The sequence below is a fragment of the Cetorhinus maximus genome, chromosome 10 (genome assembly GCF_964194155.1).
Source record: "Cetorhinus maximus chromosome 10, sCetMax3.hap1.1, whole genome shotgun sequence".
NCBI lineage: Eukaryota > Metazoa > Chordata > Chondrichthyes > Lamniformes > Cetorhinidae > Cetorhinus > Cetorhinus maximus.
Genome location: NC_135888.1, coordinates 130,043,807 through 130,064,069, shown reverse-complemented (window position 1 = coordinate 130,064,069; position 20,263 = coordinate 130,043,807). Strand labels below are relative to the sequence as shown.

The following is a 20,263-nucleotide window of genomic DNA, read 5'->3' as shown; positions in this document are numbered from 1 at the left end:
TACCGTATTGTACTGAGCTTTTTAAAAGCTGTTGAAAAATACACAAGTTAATAAGACAGTTCAAATTACTTAATTGCATAAGCAGCGTTAGTGAAAGGGTTAAAATCCAGGTAAGTTCCACGTGTGGGTCTACTGCACCTGTGTTGCCAGACCACAGCCCTCTCACCTGTTCCTTTTAATGCACCATAAAATTTGATGTATAAAGTGAACCTCGGATTTGGTGACAATCACCTAGACCCCAGGTTCTTGCTATTTGCTATTACTGGTTACAAGTTCTGATAATGTTCAGTGTGGTGGGGAGACTATCGTGTAGGAGCAAAGCTAACACACAGCACCAATCACCCCCAACCCTCCCCTGCTACAAAAATAAATCTCCCTCCCTCAGATATCTGTCCGATTCTCCCTTCGATTCGGTGTATTGTTCATCAATTATATCCATCAATTAAATCCCTTCGGTCGTGTAAAGCTAAATCTGCAACAACTCATTCTGTGAATAACGTCAAAAGCATCGAGGCAATTAGGATTTAAAAGTATTGAGTCCTGGGAACAGAACAGTGAAGAGGCCTCCTTTAGAAGTGAGAGACAAGCACAGTTTAACCGGTTTGCTTTGTGTCGCGCTGCTGCTGGTGGGCCTTCAGACCTTGCTGTAAGGATTGATCAATAACAGAGTCTCATCAGCTGCCTCGTAGCTCTGATCCGGAGACCGGCAGGTGGGAGATTCTGGGACCTCGTGTTCAACGGGCAGGTTTGCATATTCCTAAAAACAGAGAGAGACACACACACACAGCGTCAGCAACAGAATCCGGGCTCGATTGGAGCAGAACAAGAGGAAGGAGAGAAACGAAGGAGGAAATGTGCCTTCCTCTTGCACTTTTCACATCCTCGGACATCCCCGAACACGGCTGTAAATGTAGGACACCCGGCTGTATCCCCGCTGCTGAAATCGGGAATCTGCTCAATCTCAGGCTCGTGGTTACTGGTTGGAAGGGCTTGAAATCCACTCTTGCCCGCACCTCAGCATTACTGCTCCTCAAGGTGGCTGTTGCGGCTTGGGGTGGGTGGGTGGTACTCTGCACATCTGAATCAGATATCCTGAAGTTGTGAAAGACACTGTATATGTTCTATCTCCCACACGTCTGCTCCCTGCACCTCAGACTGTACTGGGGTGAGTGCTTCGTGAGCCCCATTCTCGTTTTTCTGGGGAACTTACTGGAGTTTTAGGGATTGCGTTCCATCCACTTTCCCATCAGACCCCTTCCCTGCCCGGTTTCTCAGTAAGTACATTGTTAAATCTCACTCACCTGCTCGCTGAATTCACCCCTCTGCTTATTGATCAGCTTCACAACCTGATCAAAGGTGGGGCGGTCTGTGGGCTCAAGATTCCAGCACTTTGTCATGATGTCATACCTATTGGAAACAGAGTTCAAAGGTCATGTGCAAGTCTGAGTTAATTCTACAGCTCCCCTTTCCCAGGGTCATGACCCCATGTCTCTCACCCTGAGGTTCATGATTCCAACTCTCTTTTTACTCTCAGCTCATGACCTAATTCCATTATACTAAAGATTCATGACCCCAGCGGGCTCACGCTATCTGTCACATTGGCTTAGTACTATATCACTCCAGGGAATTCGCCAGGTAATCCAGTGTAGTACCAAGGGAGTGCTACTCTGTCAGAGGTGCTGTCTTTCAGATGAGATGTTAAGTGGCCCCATCTGTCCTCCCAGGTGGATGTACAGATTCCACTATTGGCGGCACCTGAACAGTAATCCTTTACTTATAGCAGTTTTATATAACTGATTGTCTTGCTGGGCCATTTCAGAGGGCAGTTAAGAGTCAACGATGTTGATGTGGGGCTGGAGTCACATATAGGTCCAAACTGGCTAGGTACAGCAGGTTTCCTTCCCTACGGGGCATTAGAGAACCAATGGGATTTATTGACAACCTGACACCAGGGCCAGAATCTTCGGGTCGGTGTGCGGGAGCGGGCCCCGCTTGCCGACGCATAAGACGACGCGCACGGTGACGTTGGGTGTGCGTCCTAATGTCACCGCGCGTCATTCAGATCTTCAGCTTGGCGGACCCGCATCGGAGTGGGCTGCGTGCCCGCCGACCTATCAAAGGCCTATTGAGGCCTCTTAAAAACTATTTACAGTAAATAACTGGGCTGCCCGTCCAACCTTAAGGTTGTCGAGGGGGCAGGCGAAGAGTCCAGGTGGCCTTCGCATTTATCACGAAACCTCATCCACAGGCGGGATGAGGTTTCATGAAGGTTTTTAAACTTTAATAAAAGTTTTTATAAAATTTCATTGACATGTCCCAGCTCATGTGATACTCTCACATGAGGGAACATATCTTACATTTTTTTTTTCTTTATTATAGTTTTTCAAAACCAAACTAATCTCCCTGAGGCAGCTCTGTGCATTTTTGTGCACAAAAGAGCGCAGGCCCCGACTCAGCCTCCTCCCCCCCCCGCCCGCACAGGGAGTGCTCAGCGCTTCCGGGTGTGTGTCACACTGGGTGGGCCTTAATTGGCCAGCCCATGTAAAATAGCAGCGTGCAGCGCACTCCCGCTCAGCACCCCCAACGGGGAGAAAATTCGCCCCGAGGTTTTTATTATCAGATATTTTTAAAACTGCAATTAGATTTTCTAGCTGCCCTGGTGAGATTTTAACACATGCTCTCTTATCAGTCAAAGCCTCTGATTTGACCATATGTAATATCAATCATCTCAATTCCACGGCATCGCTACAGGAGTTCCTCAGGGTAGTGTCCTAAACCCAACCATCTTCAGCTGCTTCATCAATGACCTTCCCTCCATCATAAGGTCAGAAGTGGGGATGTTCGCTGGTGTTCACACCACGTTCAGTACCATTTGCAACTCCTCAGATACTGAAGCACTCCATGTCCATATGCAGCAAGACCTGGACAATAGTTAGGTTCGGGGTGATAGGTTGCAAGTAACATTTGTGCCACACAAATGCCAGGCAATGACCTTCTTCAACGAGGGAGAATCTAAAAATCACCCTTAACATTTGTCACAAGGCTATGCCCCTTTATTTTTGAAAACTTTCAACTGACAGGAAATTTTGCAATTTGATCTGAGACAGAGCAAACTGCTTAAAAATGCAAGGCCACATCCCAAGGCAAAAGGGAGAAACACAAATCACCCTCAGGGAAGTGTGAAGAGAGAGAGACATTTCCTATAATCCAGACACCCATCAAAACTCATAACTGTCCAAGGAAGAGACATTAAGAATGCAAAGTACTGGATATTGAAACCATGGCTACCACAGGTAGACACACCCGAAACCTCTTAGAAATACACAATGGGTGAAGTATTTCAAGGCAAGGCTGCCCAGCCACTAGAGAGAGATTGCAAGTGACACAGGCAGTGTCAAGAAAGTCTTCAGCAGAGGAAACAGGCTGAGGGCTGCTCTCCGCCCCCCCCTCTCTCCTTTTTGGAATAAGAGCATTGCCCAGTTCATGAAGCCAACTCTACCAGGAACCTACCAGCGAACCGAGATCTCGTAATAATTGCAACATCTTCTATATCTGACCGCATCCAAGAAACCAGCTAACCCAAATTGGCCACAGCGGTTAAAATCTACACCTTAAGGACAATTAAAGGACACTTAACTGTATATTCTTTTACTTTCCTTTATATTGGACTCTAACTCCCATTATCTCTGATACCCGTGTGTGCGTGCAGGCCCGAATGACTGCACGAGGGCAGAATGCTTGACGTCGCGTTTCTCTCAGGTTTAGTGGTTAATAAAATTGCTCTTTCTTTGACTCAAGAAAACCTTGTTTGATTGGCTCCTTGTTGCTCACAGCATCAAATAGTTAAATACATTGTGATTTGACAAAGGCATGCTCATGAAAAAGAAACTTAAGGCTTTGTTGTGACCAGCTGAGGGGGTTGAATAGAGAGAGGGAAGCCAGTTTATCACCCCCCCCTCACTTGGTTGGAACACATTCAATTGCATTACCATCACTGAATCCCCCCACTATCAACATCCTGGGGGTTACCATTGACCAGAAACTGAACTGGACTAGTTATATAAATACTATGGCCACAAAAGCAGGTCAGAGGCTGGGAATCCTGCAGCAAATACCTCATCTCCTGACTCCCCAAAGCCTGTCCACAATCTAAGGAGTGTGATGGAATACTCTCCATGTAGCCTGGATGAGCTGGACTCCCAACAACACTCAAGAAGCTCAACACCATCCAGGACAAAGCAGCCCACTTAACCAGCAATCATCCAACACCAGAAACATTCACTCTGTCCATCACCGATGCACAGGAGTAGCAGTGTGTACCATCTACAAGATGCACTGCAACAACTCACCAAGGCTCCATCGACAGCATCTTCCAAACCCACAACCACTACCATCTAGAAGGGCAAGGGCAGCAGATGCATTGGAACACCACCACCTGCAAGTTCCCCTCCAAGTCACCCACCATCCTGTCTTGGAAATATATCGCCGTTCCTTCAATGGGTCAAAATCTTGGAACTCGCTTCCTAACAGCACTGTGGGTGTACCTACACCACACGGACTGCAGCGGTTCAAGAAGGCAGCTCACCACCACCTTCTCAAGGGCAAATAGGGATGGGCATCAAATGCTGGCCCAGCCAGCGACGCCTACATCCTGTGAAAGAATAAAAAAAGTCATAGAATCAAGGAATGAAATAGAAGGAGGCCATTTGACCCATCGTGTCTTTGCCAGCTCTTTGATAGAGCTATCACATTAGCCCCACTTCCCACTACACCCTTCTTGCTTTGTCCCCCATAGTCCTGCAAGCATTTCCTTATCAAGTGTTTATCTAATTCCTTTTTGAAAGTTACCACTGAATCTGCTTCTACCACCCTTTCAGGCAGCACATTCAAGATTATAACAACTTGCTGCATAAAAAAATTATAAACTCAATTTCTTTCTCCCTATTCTAGAAAGGAATGCAGAGTGAGGAGAGCCTCTTACAATCCTGGAGTTGCAGAACTGGGTCTGTCCATCTGGAATCCACTTCTTATCAGTTTGTAGAACCTGGTATCCACAGGGATTCCCGGATAAGGGCTCGAACCTGCAGCATAAAAAAATATACAGTCACTATTTACAGGGGGCGTGTCAGTATTTACAGGGGATCCTTGGGAGTGTGCCGGTGTTTACAGGGGTACCCGGGAGCGTGTATTTTCTTTTAAACAGGGTGTCTCCGGGAGTGTGTCAGTATTTACAGGGGGTCCCCAGGAGCGTGTCAGTTATTACAGGGTGTCTCCGGGAGTGTGTCAGTATTTACAGGGGGTCTCCAGGAGCGTGTCAGTTATTACAGGGTGTCTCCGGGAGTGTGTCAGTATTTACAGGGGGTCTCCTGGAGCGTGTCAGTTATTACAGGGTGTCTCCGGGAGTGTGTCAGTATTTACAGTGTGTCTCCGGGAGTGTGTCAGCATTTACAGGGGGTCTCTGGGAAAGTGTCAGCATTTACAGGGGGTCTCCGGGAGTGTGTCAGTATTTACAGAGAGTCTCCTGGTGTGTGTCAGTATTTACAGAGATCACCGTGAGTGTATCACTATTTACGGAGGGTCCCTGGAGTTTTGGATGAATCAACAATTCAACAATTGCTGTCAGTTATGGGAAACAGTTCATTCATTGCATTTTGGTGGGAGAATGGGCTGAATTTTGGCTCATCAGGGAATGAATAGCCAGGTTACCTAGTGAGAAAATCTCCCAGAGCAGGATCCCGTAGGACCAGACGTCACTCTGCACCGTGTACACACAATCAAAGATACTCTCTGGAGCCATCCACTTCACTGGGAGTCGAGCCTGGAAGCAAAAGAGCAGGTCATGACAAACACTAACAGATGGAGCAGGAGGCGAATTCAGCTCAGAATAATCAGACCTGAACAGGCAGGAAATAAGAACCTAAGAATAAGAAACAGGAACAAGAGTAGACTATTCGGCTCGTTGAGCCTGCTCCACCATTCAAAACTATCATGGCTGATCTTCTGCCTCAACTCCACTTTCCTGCCCCCTCCCCATCTCCTTTGATTCCCCAAGAGACCACAAAAGCAGGGTAAGCAAGTTCTGGGGGATAGGTGATGGCCTTAAAGATGAAAATCTGTGTTGAGAACTCGGTCTCGAAGCATCAGGCTGTATTTTAGATTTCAGCTGCTGTTTCTCTCAGGTATATCCATTGAATCTGCGCACAGGATAAACTCACTCTCATTAACCCCATTTGAACCACATTTTGACGCCAACCATGACTACATTTTCTAACAGACACTTTTGAACCCCTGCCCTCTGTACATCCACGGAAAAGTCAGTGGCTGGCGAGGGAAAGGAGAAATTTCATTTCTATTGTGCCCTCCATGATCTCAAGACACCCCAAATGCTTTACGGCCAATTAAGCGCTTTTGAAAAGTAGTCACTTCTGTAATGTGGGAAGCACGGCAGCCAATTTGCGCACAGCAGGCTCCCAAAAACGGCAATATGCTAATGACCAGGTCGTCTGTTTTTTAGCCGATGTCGGTTGTGGGATAAATATTGGGCCAGGACACGGGGATGACTCCCCTACTCTTCCAGTACCATCATGGGATCTTTCCTATCTACTTGAGAGGCAGGCAGGGTCTCGCTTTAAACTGTCACCTGAAAGATGGCACCTCCAACAGTACAGCGTTCCCTCAGTATTGTAATGGGAATGTCAGCCTGGATAACGTGCTCAAGTAACTTGAATCCATGACTTTCTGACTCAGGAGCGAGTATGCTACCCGCTGAGCCACAGCTACATCTAAGAGGAATAACCTAGTTTATAATCGGAATAACCTAGTGTTTCATCCCACATTCCCTAATTTGGATGCACTGAAGCTAATTGTAACATGCCTTCCACTGTCCTCCAGGACAAGCTAGCCCTAATCTGTGACCTCTACCAGCTGGTAGAACAAGGGCAGCATATGCATGGGAACACCACCGCCTGCAAGTTCACCTCCAATTCATACACTGTCCTGAGTTTAAAATATATCATTGCCATTCCTTCATTATCGCTGGGTCAAAATCCTGGAACTCCCTCCCTAACAGCACTGTTGGCGTACCCACACCACATGGACTGCAGCGTTCAAGATAGCAGCTCACTACTACCTTCTCAAGGGCAACTAGGGATGCGCAATAAATGCCACCCTTACCAGCAATGATCATACCCTGAGAATTAGGAAGAAGAATCAGGGCTGGAATTTGGGATGTTTGGGGTGTGTAACTCAGCACAACACTTAGAGACACATTAACCCATAGAACCCTGTTGCTATTGGACCCTTCAGTGATTTTTAAACTCACGTTGCCTTTGACTATGTAGTTCGAGTCATTCATGATGTCTCTCGCCAAACCAAAGTCGCATATCTTGGCAATCTGTCCCTCCGTCAGTAAAATATTCCTCGCAGCCAGATCACGATGAATGCACTGCAATGAAAACCCATAAACCATTCATTCCCTCCCAAAGAGATAAACCCTGCAAACCTGGTACCACAATCTCTTATTGATGCTTCATGATTCCATCAGTTCCACAAGTTAATCCCAGTGAATCAGACAGTTCATTTTCCATTATTAAACCAAAGGATGTTTAGCATCAGAAAGATTAGACTCAATGGGATCAGCCCCTTTCAGACTGACAACCATAAACATATCCCTCAACCCCATCCACCCACCTTCCCCCTGCATATCCCTCAATCCCACCTGCCCAGCGTCTCACCAAATGGCACACCATCCGCGCCATCTTCAATATCTACTCCCTCCACCACCAATGCACAGTGGCAGCAGTGTGTACCACCTACAAGATGCACTACAGCAACTCACCAAGCTTTCTTCGATAGCACTTTCCAAACCCACCTAGGGCAAGGTCAGCAGATAGATGGGGGAACACCACCGCCTGCAATTACCCCTTGAAGTCACTCACCATTCTGACTTGGAAATATATCGCCGTTCCTTCACTGTCACTGGGTCAAAACCCTGGAACTCCCTCCCTAACAGCACTGTGGGTGTATCTACACCACATGGACTGCAGCGGTTCAAGAAGGCAGCTCACCACCACCTTCTCAAGGGCAATTGGGGATGGACAATAAATTCTGGTCTGGCCAGTGATGCCCACATCCCATGAACAAATAGATAAGATAAAATATCCTCAGCATCCAGAGAGAAGGGAAATGAACAGGTCAGATAGAAATGCTGGATAGGAACAGAAATGGAAATCCGGAGCAACTTTGCCTACTTCCTAGCTTAGGAACACTCTGGATATGACCAGCTAGCACATTCAAGGTCTAGGAATTGAGGCTGAGGTCCTGGAGGTGTCTGTGCCTCACTATCACACTGGATCCACTTACCGAGTTCAATCTGTACTCACGTTTCTGGAGGACAGGAAATCCATCCCAGTAGCAACTTGGTAAGAGAAGCTCAGAAGGTCCTCAACGTTCAATGGCAATGGGTCTTCATCTTCTGTTTGAAGAACATGGTCCAGTTAGAGCTGGGGGGGCTGGTCAATGAGGGGTGGGGGGTGGTTCGATTTTTCTTCCTAACTTTTTGGCTGATGGGCTATTAGGGATGGGGCAACATCCTATTGATGCCCACATCCCATGAACGAATAACAAAAACTCCCTTTGCAATGTAAATAGAATGGTTGTGGTGCATAGTGCCATAGTAGTGAATAGATTCTGAATGAACAATTGGCCTCAAATGGACAAGTCCATTGTGGAATAGGGCTATGTCAAGACAGACAGTCCATCCTAAAACAGACAGTCCATCCTGACTCAGTTTGGGTCTAGATGTGACTCCCAGTATGGTTAGCTGTTAATCTCCCTCTGAAGTGGTTTAGACACTCAATCGTATCAAACCTACCACAAGGTTCAAGAAGGTGGCCCACCACCATCATCCCAGGGCAACTAGGGTTGGGTGGTAAATGCTGGCCTTGTTGGCAACACTCAGCCCCAGAAGACTGGCAATAATCTGAGTAGTTTCATGCTTACCTTCAATAGCTTGGGAATCTGTTTGAGAAATCATTGGGCTCATACTGGACAGTCTGGGCCTCATGGGAAGGTAACCTTCCGTGCAGTCGCTGTGGGAAAGACAAGGAAATCCTTTAAATGAGTTTAGCTCAGGACACTGCCTGGGTTGAAAGTGGAGCAGAGAGATTAAGTCAAGCTTAGGTTTCAAACAGCCTGTAGGTTGTAGGAGGGGGGCAGTTAGCTCAGTTGGCTAGATGTGAGGTTCACCAACAGCATGGATTCAATTCCTGCTCTGGCTGAGGTAGACTTGGGGCCTACCTCCTCACCCTGCCCCATGCCTGATGCAGAGTGGTGCCCCCTCAGGCTATTTAACCAACTGTGTATCTCTAATAGTCTCTCTCATTGATTATGGCTATTTACCTACCTAACCAAAGGGGGCAGGGATGACTAAAGGAAAGAATAAGTGAACAAAAGCTTTGACCACAGGATGTCAGAAGGAGGAAGAGTTTGGTTACCAACTTTGGTTGGACATATTCCTGGAGGTTTTGTCACTAACTCCAACTGTCCCTCCCCACACTCTCCCACCAATGGTTGCCCAACAGATCCTCAGGGTGCTCTGCTTTCCTGCAGTCAATCAGAAAGCAACCCAATTGGATGATGCTTGACTCTCAGTCAAACAGCCTGCTTCCCCACCCAGCCCATTTCCAATTTTTTGAATAATTAAATTATTCCTTTAATACTCTATTGATTTTTCTTCTGGCTTTTTCTCGCAGCTGTGCCCTGGTTATCAAACTTCAATTCCTGGAAACTCCAGGGTAATCCTGGAGAGTTAGCTGCCTTAGGGAGAATGTGTAGGATATTTGATTTGGAGCCTAAGAAGAGCAATTAAAGGAATTCCCAAGAAGCTCGGAATTTGGTATTACCAAAAGTAGAGGAAAGTTATGAAGGAATGAGATGTTGAAGAGAGGGAGAGCTTGGCAGGCAATGACCTTACTCCTGTAGTTCCTCTAGGAGTATGAGGAAGGGGTTAGAAAGGTCAAAGCAAGTCAGGATTTGGATGGATTTGGGTCTCACAGAGATTTAAGAATGATTGAGCAATTGGTACAAGACAGAAGATTGTGATTATGTGAGATGGGCTGACAGTGTGATCAAAAACTTCCCCCTTGAAGATGTCAATGAGTCACTACCTTAGGGGCCTTTTGTGGTGGCACAAGTTCTTATAATTATTCAGTGCATCGCTACAGCTTAGGTACTGGGCCTTGTTCTTCAGGAAGTTCAATAAATCGCCGTAGCAACAGTATTCCGTGATGACAAGAACTGGGCCTACAATTAAAAGGCAAATCATGTTAAAAGCGATGGTCAGAATTGTCTGTGGAGAGTCCAACACTCATTTTGTAATACAAAATTCTTGCTGTATCATATATCATAACTTGCACCAAATCCTGTCAACCCATGACCCCTGTGCTCGCCGAGTTAGGTTGGCAACCAGACCACAAGGCCCCAATTTAAATATTCTCGTCCTTGTTTTCAAATCCCTCCATGGCCTTGTCCCGCCATATCTCTGAAGCCTCCTTCAGCCCTACAACCGTCCAAGATGCAAAAACAGAAAATGCTGGAAAAACTCAGCAGGTCTAGCAACATCTGTGGAAAGAGAAACAAAAGTTAACGTTTCGAGCCCGTATGAGAGTCACGTGGACTCGAAACATTAACTCTGTTTCTCTCTCCACAGATGCTGCTAGACCTGCTGGGTTTATCCAGCATTTTCTCTTTTTGTTTCAGATTTCCAGCATCCGCAGTATTTTGCTTTTATCTTAACTCTCCAAGACATCTGTGCTCCTCCAATTCTGGCCTCTTGCACATCTCCAGTTGTCAATCCCAAAGCTCTGGGATTCCTTCCCCAAATTTCTCCACCTCTCTCTCTCTCTCCCTCTCCTTTAAGTTCCCCCTTAAAACCTACCTCTCTGACCAAACTTTTGGTCACCTGTCATGATAATTCATAATAGTCAATATAATCCTTATGTTACCCGGTGACAAATTCTGTTTGCTAACGCTTCTGGGACTTTTTTTTTAAACAACATTTACAGGTGCTACATAAATGCAAGTTGTTGTCATGTGCAAACCTCAGTGGTACAAACACTGATGGTCATCTCTCACCTCCAAGTGTGCAAGCTCCCAGAAGGTTGACAACATGCATGTGCTGCCCAAGGTGACTCAGGATCTTCAGCTCTGACATCAAGGCCTCTTTCTCAGTGGAATGGGCACTGGCTGAAAGCCAAAAATGAGAAACAGAGTCAACAAATTGCCATGGTGTCTTGCGCCCACCTCGGACGGTTGATTTTGAGAAAACATGGGGGTGGGAGAGATTGGCAGCTCAGACCCTCCACTAGATGGGTTGGAGTTGGGGCTCCAGTGCTGCAAGAATGTTTGGCCTTAAATGTATGCCCCACTGGATTCCACCCCACCACCCATGCCCCCCACCTCACCACCCAACTCTAACTCCCTCTCTCAGGCAGGTGTAGGTGGGGACAGGAAGAGAAACAGATGACATGACGCTAGAATCTCACAGCCAATGTCAGTGGTGCCCCTCACACTGCCTATGTGGAGTTTGTGACCCCGAGATTCTGCTTGTTACTGTCGGTTTTTCCTTTCCCTGTTTAAGATGGAGTGTCGTTACATCTATTGTCCAGACTGACCCTGCCCAACTCACTCCACAAGAACAGGCCAAGGCCACTTCCTGGTGGGTGAGCCGAAGAGGTGAGACACTGAGTCATACAGACCAGAAAGAGAGATCGTGAAGCTGCCAGACTGTAAAAGGCCGACTCCATAGAATCTTACAGCACAGATGGAGGCCAGTCAGCCCATTGTGTCTGTACTAGCTCGTTGACAGAGTGATCCAAATGACCCTACTCGCTCTGCTCTTTCTCTGTAACCCTGCAAATTTCAAGTATTTATCCAATTCCCTTTTCAAAGTTACTATTGAATCTGTTTCCACAATGCTTTCAGACAGTGCAGTCCAGGTTATAATTACTCGCTGTGCAAAAAATAAATTCTCCTCATTTCCCTTCTGGGTTTTTTGCCAATTGCATTAAACCAGAGTCTTCTGGTTACTGACTTTCCTGCCACTGGAAACTGGTTTATTAAGGTCCTTTAGGAAAGGGAAACTGCCTTTCCTTGCCCAGTCTGGTCTATAAATGGACAGAATTTTATGGTTCCCCACTGGGGGGGGGTTTGCATTTAGTTGGGGGGGGGGGGGTGCCTGTAACATTCTGTGGGTGACTTTTTATCCAACTACCCGCCCGCCCCCGACCTCGACACATTTTATGAGTGGCGGGAGGAGCCTAGGGTAGCCTACCCTGGGATAGTTAATGGCCACCACAATTTTGCAGCTGATGGGAGGAAGTTGAGGGTGGAGGGGAATCCCTGGCAGGTTAGCCTGCTCGAGTCCAACAGGAAGGTGGGGGATGCCTCCTTCACAGGCCTCCTTTTGTGATTAGGGGCCCTCTCCATCAAGATCTGCCCCCCAATGCCCCCATCCTGGGTGTCCTAACCCCCTTCTGGCCTTGCACCCCATTTTCACCCCACCCCACCCCCCCCCCCATCCCCTGGTCACCTCTGTGACCTGGCCTGACCCTGCTGAGAGCTCCCACCACCATTCCGCACCCCAACCCCCCCCTGCCCCGACTCCCGCCGAGTACTCGCCTCACATCTGGCTCCTTAATATCCAGGACTGGATGCAGTTCCAGCAGTGGCCATCGGTCCTGGTGGTGCTACTGGGATCAGAGAGCTGACTGCCAATCAGATTGGCTGACAGCTCTTGGAAGTGGGACTTCCTCCCCAGATGGGTACAGAAAGTCCCTGCTCTGGCCAATTAACTCTCTTTGGAGAAGGCAGTGGGAGTGTGTGTGAGGTTCCCACTGACTTTTTCGGTGTTGGGATGGGAAATCCTGCCACTCATTAAATTCTGCCTTTAGTCGCCCTCTGCAGTGGTCCAGCAGTGAGTTGTATCGCCACCTTCTCAGGGCAACTAGGGATGGGCAACAATGCCAGTGATGCCTACATGCCAAGATAGGTTTCCAGCCCTGATCACAGTGGGTGTACAGATGAGGACTAGATTGGGTTCAAATGTGATTCCCTCCAATGCTCAATGCTTAACATGAACTGGTCATTGGCGTGATCGCTCTTTCTAGATTATGATACGGCTGCTATATTTCCCAACGTAACAACCATGACCACTTTTCAATGTAATAGAATGTGTGACAGACGTGAGTGACACAGTATGATTCAATGGCAATGGAAATCTTTCACGTGCTCCAAATTACTGGGGCTTATTTTCCGGCTTTCCCGCGAGATGTCCCTGGCCCATTGGCAGATTATTGGGCAACGCTGCAGGGCCTGGGCTTCTGGGTCACGCTGACAACTGAGAGCGGGGGTGGGTGGCGAAGGAACAAAAACAGAAAATGCTGGAAAAACTCAGCAGCTCTCAAATCCATAGGACTCTTCTTCAGAGCTCCGAAACCAGCTGTCGGCCAATCTGATTGGCAGGCAGCTCTGTGGTCCCAGCGGCACCGCCAGGAGCGAGACGTTAACTCTGTTTTTCTCTCTCCACAGAAGCTGTTAGACCTGCTGAGCTTTTCCAGCATTTTCTGTTTTCGTTTCAGATTTCCGGCATCTGCAACATGTTGCCTTTATCGAGAGGGTGAAGGAGGCGTCTTTACATCAACTCTGGGGAAAGGTGGAGTGCAGTCATTCCAAAATCCGGCCAAAATTCAGCTGGACAAGTTTCTGAAATTGAACAAAATTGGAAGCACTGTCTGTGTCTTACATATCTCAGTGAGGTTCAATGGTTTTCTATAGAATTAGGATATTGTAGGGTTTTCTCAGGTGATTGTAAACGGGGTTTAACTTCAAACATTTTCCCCACATCAGTATTACTACAGAGAGGGTCATGACCCCCAGCGATGGATGTGGAGAGAGGATCACAAACCCCCTCCCCATTGTTAGTGGAAAGGAGGTCATGACCCTCGGTGATGGAAGTGAATTGTGGGTCAGGCAGGGGTCAGTCAAACCTCTTACGTTTCAGCATCTTCACTGCCACCTTGGTAGCTGAGTCCTCTTTGCCCAGTCCGTAGGCAGTGGCCTCGACAACCTTCCCAAATGCCCCAGCTCCGAGCGTCTTGCCTGAAAGAAAAGGTTTCAGGTAGTTAGTTCCAGGAGTGTAGTTTGTACAGTATTATATCAAGAGGAAATAAAAACAGAATTACCTGGAAAAACTCAGCAAGTCTGGCAGCATCGGCGGAGAAGAAATCAGTCAACGTTTCGAGCCCTCATGGCCCTTCAACAGAACTGAAGCATAGTTTCAACAAGGGAGAAATATAAATTGGTTTAAGGTGGGAGGGGGGGAAGAGACACATTGAGGGTGTGGTGTGAGCAGATAATCAAAAGATGTCAGAGACAAAAGGGTCAAAGAGGTGTTGAAGGTGGCGGTCTTTGTCTGAGAAAAGTGCTAATTAAGAATGCAAGACAGGATATTCAAAGTACAGCTCTAGTGGGGGTGGGGTGGAAAGACTAAAGGTTTTAGTTTTAGATTTAAAAATAATGGAAATAGGTGGGGAAAGAAGAATCTATATAAATTATTGAAAAAAAGGCGGGTGGGGGGGGAAAAGAAACGGGGTGGGGATGGGGGGAGGGGGAGTTTAAGATCTAAAGTTGTTGAATTCAATATTCAGCCCAGAAGGCTGTAAAGTGCCTAGTCAAGAAAGACCCAAACCTCCCTGTCGCTTGCCATTTTAACACTCCACCCTGTTCTCTTGCCCACATGTCTGTCCTTGGCTTGCTGCATTGTTCCAGTGAAGCCCAACGCAAACTGGAGGAACAGCACCTCATCTTCCGACTAGGCACTTTACAGCCTTCTGGGCTGAATATTGAATTCAACAACTTTAGATCTTAAACTCCCCCTCCCCCCATCCCCACCCCGTTTCTTTTCCCCCCCCACCCGCCTTTTTTTCAATAATTTATATAGATTCTTCTTTCCCCACCTATTTCCATTATTTTTAAATCTAAAACTAAAACCTTTAGTCTTTCCACCCCACCCCCACTAGAGCTGTACTTTGAATATCCTGTCTTGCATTCTTAATTAGCACTTTTCTCAGACAAAGACCGCCACCTTCAACACCTCTTTGACCCTTTTGTCTCTGACATCTTTTGATTATCTGCTCACACCACACCCTCAATGTGTCTCTTCCCCCCCTCCCACCTTAAACCAATTTATATTTCTCCCTTGTTGAAACTATGCTTCAGTTCTGTTGAAGGGCCATGAGGGCTCGAAACATTGACTGATTTCTTCTCCGCCGATGCTGCCAGACTTGCTGAGTTTTTCCAGGTAATTCTGTTTTTATTTTGTTTTGGATTTCCAGCATCCGCAGTAGCTTTTAGCTTTTTGTTTTTATCATTATATCAAGAGGGTTCAGCGTGATACCCAGGGTCACATACTTCAGTAGTAAAAACAGGAAATGCTGAAATATCTCAGCAGGCCTGGCATCATCTGTGGAGAAAGAAAAAGAGTTAACATTTCGAGTCCAATATGACTCTTCTTCAACTCTGGAGACTCGAAACGTTAACTCTGTTTCTCTCTCCACAGATCCTGCCAGGCCTGAGTTTTTCCAGCATTTTTAGTTTTTTTATTTCAGATTTCCAGCATCTGCAGTATTTTGCTTTGGTCACATACTTCAGCTGCCTGGGCCCTGAGTTCTGGAATTCCCTTTCTAATCCTCTCCGCCTCTCCATCTCCCCCTCTTCCTTTAAGATGCTCCTTAAAACCTACCTCTTTGACCAAGGTTTTGATCATCTGTCTTACATGGCTCGGTGTCAAATTTTGTTTGATAAAACTCCTGTGAAACACTTTGGGGCATTTTACTACACCAAATGCAAATTTTTTGTGTTGTCATGGGGGAATGTTAGCTTCCCCCTGACTGGTGGAAATTGGGAATGACAGGTGGGCAGTTAAAATGGAGTTAGGGAAACTTACCCACTCATCTCCGCCCCTGTCCCACCAACTGCAATTTTAAATTACAGATGTCAAGAGCACTGACCCCATTCCGTTGGGGTCCTTAGTTGCTTAAAGATGATGGCAAGATTTTAACTCACTCAAAACCCATTCACTCACACAGAGTTAAAATTGGGCTAGATGTTACCAAATGCAATTTTAACACCAGACCCTAGTGGCACCACCCCACCACCCGCAGTCTCACACCGCAAGGAGATGGACGATGACCAGCTGCATTGACCCTCCTTCACCAAACCTGCCCATCATGAGATTCACATCTCTCCCCTTTTTTTCATTTATCTGTTCATGGGATGTGGGGCATCGCTGGATAGACCAGCATTTATTGCCCATCCCCTAATTGCCCTTGAGAAGGTGGTGGTGAGCCGCCTTCTTGAACCGTTGCAGTCCATTATGGTGTAGGTACACCCACAGTGCTGTTAGAGAGGGAGTTCGAAGATTTTGACCCAGTGACAGTGAAGGAACGGTGATATATTCCAAGTCAGGATGGCAAGTGGCTTAGAGGGGAATTTGCAGGTGGTGCTGTTCCCATGCATCTACTGCCCTTGTCCTTCTAATCCTTCTTGCTCTAGCACCACCACCGCACTCCAACCACCCCAAAAAGACACTCTCTGTCTGCACGTACAAGCGAAGGATAGATACTTAGGCGACTGCCTGGCCCCCACTGAACCCGCACACTTTACAAAAATTCCCACGCAGAAACTGGCCATTCATCTCATCAGGGCCCATGCTGCTGTGTGTGCTCTACCCGAGCCTCCTCCTACTCCTCTTCATCTCACCCCCATAAAAATATCCTTCCGGTTCCCTTCTCCTTCATGTGTTTATTCAGATGCCTCTTAAATGTATCTACACTATTTGGCTCAACGTCTCCCTATGTTACCCTGTTCCATATTCGCACCACTCTGGGTGAAGAAGTTCGTTTTCCTGCTGGATTTATTAGTGACTGTCTAATATCGGTGCTTCCTAGTTCTGGTCTTCCACATAAGTGTAAACATCTACTCAACATTGACTCTACCGAACCTTTTCTTAATTTTAAAGACCTCTATTAGAACACCCCTTAGTCTTCTCTTTTCTAGAAAAAAGAGCCCCAGTCTGTTTGGTCTTTTCTGATAGGTGGTGTCTCTCAGTTCTGGTAACAAGCTTGTACAATGTTTTTTGTACCTTCTCGAGTATCTTTATATCTCTTTTGTAATATAGAGTCCATAACTGTACACAGTGCTCCAAGTGTGGCCTAACCAAGCATATGGAAATGAGAACTGTGTCCAGTGTTTTGTGTGGTCTGACTGAGGTCTGGAGATGAGAACTGTACACAATGTTTCAAGTGTGGTACTTGGTGACAGGAGAAGTGAAAACCAAAAAAAAACACATATATGATTGTTGATGAAAAGCATTTGGAGGAGATCCTATCCATACCCAAGCGGAGCTTCTCCCTGGGGAACTCCCATTTCTCATTGTACGGAAGCTGGGTGGGATCAATGAAGGTATAGTCGTTCCCATTGACTGCCTCGATAATCTTCCAGCGCACCTCATAAGTGGGTCTCTAGGATCACAAGAGTTTTGATGATCAAGAAGAGTTGGAGGATCACGGGAGTATTTTGCCAGTGGAAATGAAGAATAAGGGATGTGGGTCTGACCTGTTTGTATTTGTAGAGCAGTAGAACAAGGAGGAAGAGCAGTAGAACTGCTATGGCCACCGAGCCTGAGAGTAAGGGGGTGAACAAGGCACTTGTGACAGGGTGACCTGTGGAAACACAGAACATAAATCTGTTAAAACAGGCATAAAGGATCCTTGACACTAGAAATAGAGGCATTGAGTACAATGGTTCGGCCTCAGCTGGAGTATTGTAATTGTAGGGCACCACATTTTAGGAAGGATGCCAAGGCCTTGGAGAGGGTGTAAAGGAGATTTACTAGAGTGGTACCAGAGAAAATAAATTAGATAGTAACCACTAACTATTTTGGTCATCTTAAGCACTTCAATTATCACCCCTTAACCTAGACTCATTGGAATGCAAGCCTAGTTTCACAAATTAAACCTTTAAGCCCCCGTAGCATTCTGGTGAATCTGTACTGCACCCCCAGGGCCAATATATCCTTCCTAAGATGTGATGCCCAGAACTGAACGCAATTAGTCCAGATGGGATATCACGCAGCTCTGTATAACTGTAGCATAACTTCTATCCCTTTATAGTCCAGCCCTCTGGAAATAAAGGCGAACATTCCATAGTCTCGCCAATTATTTTTTGTGACTCTGCAAGTTTTTAGTGAGCTGTGTAGTTAGATCCCTATGTGTCTCTGCTCATCCACAGAAAGTATTGCTGAAAAAAGAAATATGCTGCCGAAGCATTTTGTCTTGCACTCATCAGGCCAAATGCAAGAATGCCAAATTCCAAAGGAAGCAACAATTTATACTGCATGAGGAAAGGGTGCTGATTGGTTGGGAAGTCTACTCTTGCAGGCAAAAGGAACATGCCCAGGCATTGCACCTTTTTTGAATTAAACAAAAGCACAGCACATAGTTCCCTGATGCATTCTCCATGGCAACGCCTCAACTAATCAGAGTCGACTTGCCGACCAATCAGCATCCTTTTCTCATGCAGTATAAATTGTTGCTCCCTTTGAAATTTGGCGTTCTTGCATCTGTCCTGATGAGTGCAAGATGAAAAGCTTTGACAGCGTGTCTCTTTTCCAGCAATACTCAAGTTCTGTATTACCAAAGGGCCATTTAGAATGCAATCTGTCCATCAAAGGGTGACACTGCCTCATGGAAATAGACACCCACCAGGGATTGTGATGGCATAGGAACTTTCTCCAGCTTTATTGGAAGCGTAACATTCCAACCGGGAGCCGAGCTTCACCTCCCGTACCAACATCACACTCTCCACCTCCTTCCGTCCATACAGTCTCTCGGGAAGAATGGATGAGTGCGGCTGGGGCATCAGGTAGTTGGGGTCGATGGTTCCATTTTCCACACACCTATATTGGAAGAAGATTTTGAATGTTTACATTGGGTTGTCTGCTACCTGTAGGGGTCACTACCCTCCAGGACTCTCCTGGAGTCTGGGTGAATTGAAGATTAATCTCCAGGACACTACTTAGAGCAACAAACTTGGGGAAAATCAGAGGCACGTTAAAAAAAAGTGTGTTTTTCTCCATTTCTTTCAGCATTTTAATTTATCAGGTTTATTTACAAACGTTTTTAAAATATCAATGCTGTGGAGAGTGTGGGGTGAGGGCAGGGCAATGCAAGGTGTGAGGTCAATCGATGAAACTGCCAGGAATATGTAGTGTTCAATGGTTCAATTGTTCTGGTTTGATTATGTGAGTCTGGAAGAGATCTATGCTCAGTGTACTAGATTGGTTAAGCCCGGGTGTTGACTCAGCTGAAGTAAACAGGAAGACCTAGCATGGGTACAGATATTTTGCAAAGATATTATTTAAAAAAACACTTGTAAATAAACCTATTGCGCACTTAGAAACTAGTATCATCTCTACGTTGCTCTGAGGTAAATCAAACATGTAAAATATACAACAAACCGGTGAACACATGACAGAGGTGACAACCTGAGTGAGTTGCAGGAAGGACTCTCCCAGTCAGTCTAGATCCAGATCATAAATCGCAAAACAAACATTGAAAAGAATTTGCATTTGTACAGAATCTTTCACAACCGCAGGATGCCCCAAAGCACTTTACAATGATTGAAGTACTTACAAAGTGTAGTCACTGCTGTGATGTAGGAAAAATGGCAGCCAATTTTTGTACAGCAAGATCCCACAAACAGCAATGTGATAGTGATGAGATTATTTTATTGAACCATGTTGGTTGAGGATTACACATAGGGTCAGGAGCTCAGGGAGGACCTCCTTGCTCTTCCTCAATTATTACGAGACACAACCATCTGAAAGGGCTTAGTTTCAATGCCCTATGACAGTGTCGTGCTCCATCAGTGCTGCCCCTTTGACAGAGCAGCAGTCCATCAGTACTGCCCCTCCGACAACACAATGCTCCATCAGTACTGCCTCTCCGACAGTGCAGCTCTCCCTTACTGCTGCCTCTCCGATGTTGTAGTGGTCCCTCAGTACTGCCTTTCTGATAGTGCAGCACTTCCTCAGTCATGCCCCCTCTGGCAGTGCAGCACTCCCTCAGTATTGTCCCCTCTGACTGTGCAGCAGTCCCTCAGTACTACCCCTCTGACAGTGCAGCGCTCCCTCAGAACTGCCCCT

The 20,263-nt window shown here is 46.5% G+C and overlaps 1 protein-coding gene across 1 annotated transcript in view; it reads right to left on the bottom strand.

Annotated features, from left to right (window-relative positions):
• Window positions 1-227: 227 nt before the first annotated feature.
• LOC144686017 (mast/stem cell growth factor receptor Kit-like) overlaps window positions 228-20,263 on the bottom strand; it is a 50,483-nt gene continuing 30,447 nt past the window's right edge. The window contains exons 7-19 of the mRNA XM_078551138.1: window positions 18,822-19,015; window positions 17,674-17,780; window positions 17,453-17,579; window positions 14,053-14,157; window positions 11,134-11,244; window positions 10,167-10,302; window positions 9,001-9,089; window positions 8,382-8,473; window positions 7,322-7,444; window positions 5,707-5,818; window positions 4,982-5,081; window positions 1,302-1,407; window positions 228-757 (exon numbers count right to left, since the gene is read on the bottom strand). Of these exons, the coding sequence (XP_078407264.1) occupies window positions 635-757; window positions 1,302-1,407; window positions 4,982-5,081; window positions 5,707-5,818; window positions 7,322-7,444; window positions 8,382-8,473; window positions 9,001-9,089; window positions 10,167-10,302; window positions 11,134-11,244; window positions 14,053-14,157; window positions 17,453-17,579; window positions 17,674-17,780; window positions 18,822-19,015 (1,525 nt within the window). The 3' untranslated portion in view covers window positions 228-634. The remainder of the gene's footprint in view (window positions 758-1,301; window positions 1,408-4,981; window positions 5,082-5,706; window positions 5,819-7,321; window positions 7,445-8,381; window positions 8,474-9,000; window positions 9,090-10,166; window positions 10,303-11,133; window positions 11,245-14,052; window positions 14,158-17,452; window positions 17,580-17,673; window positions 17,781-18,821; window positions 19,016-20,263) is intronic.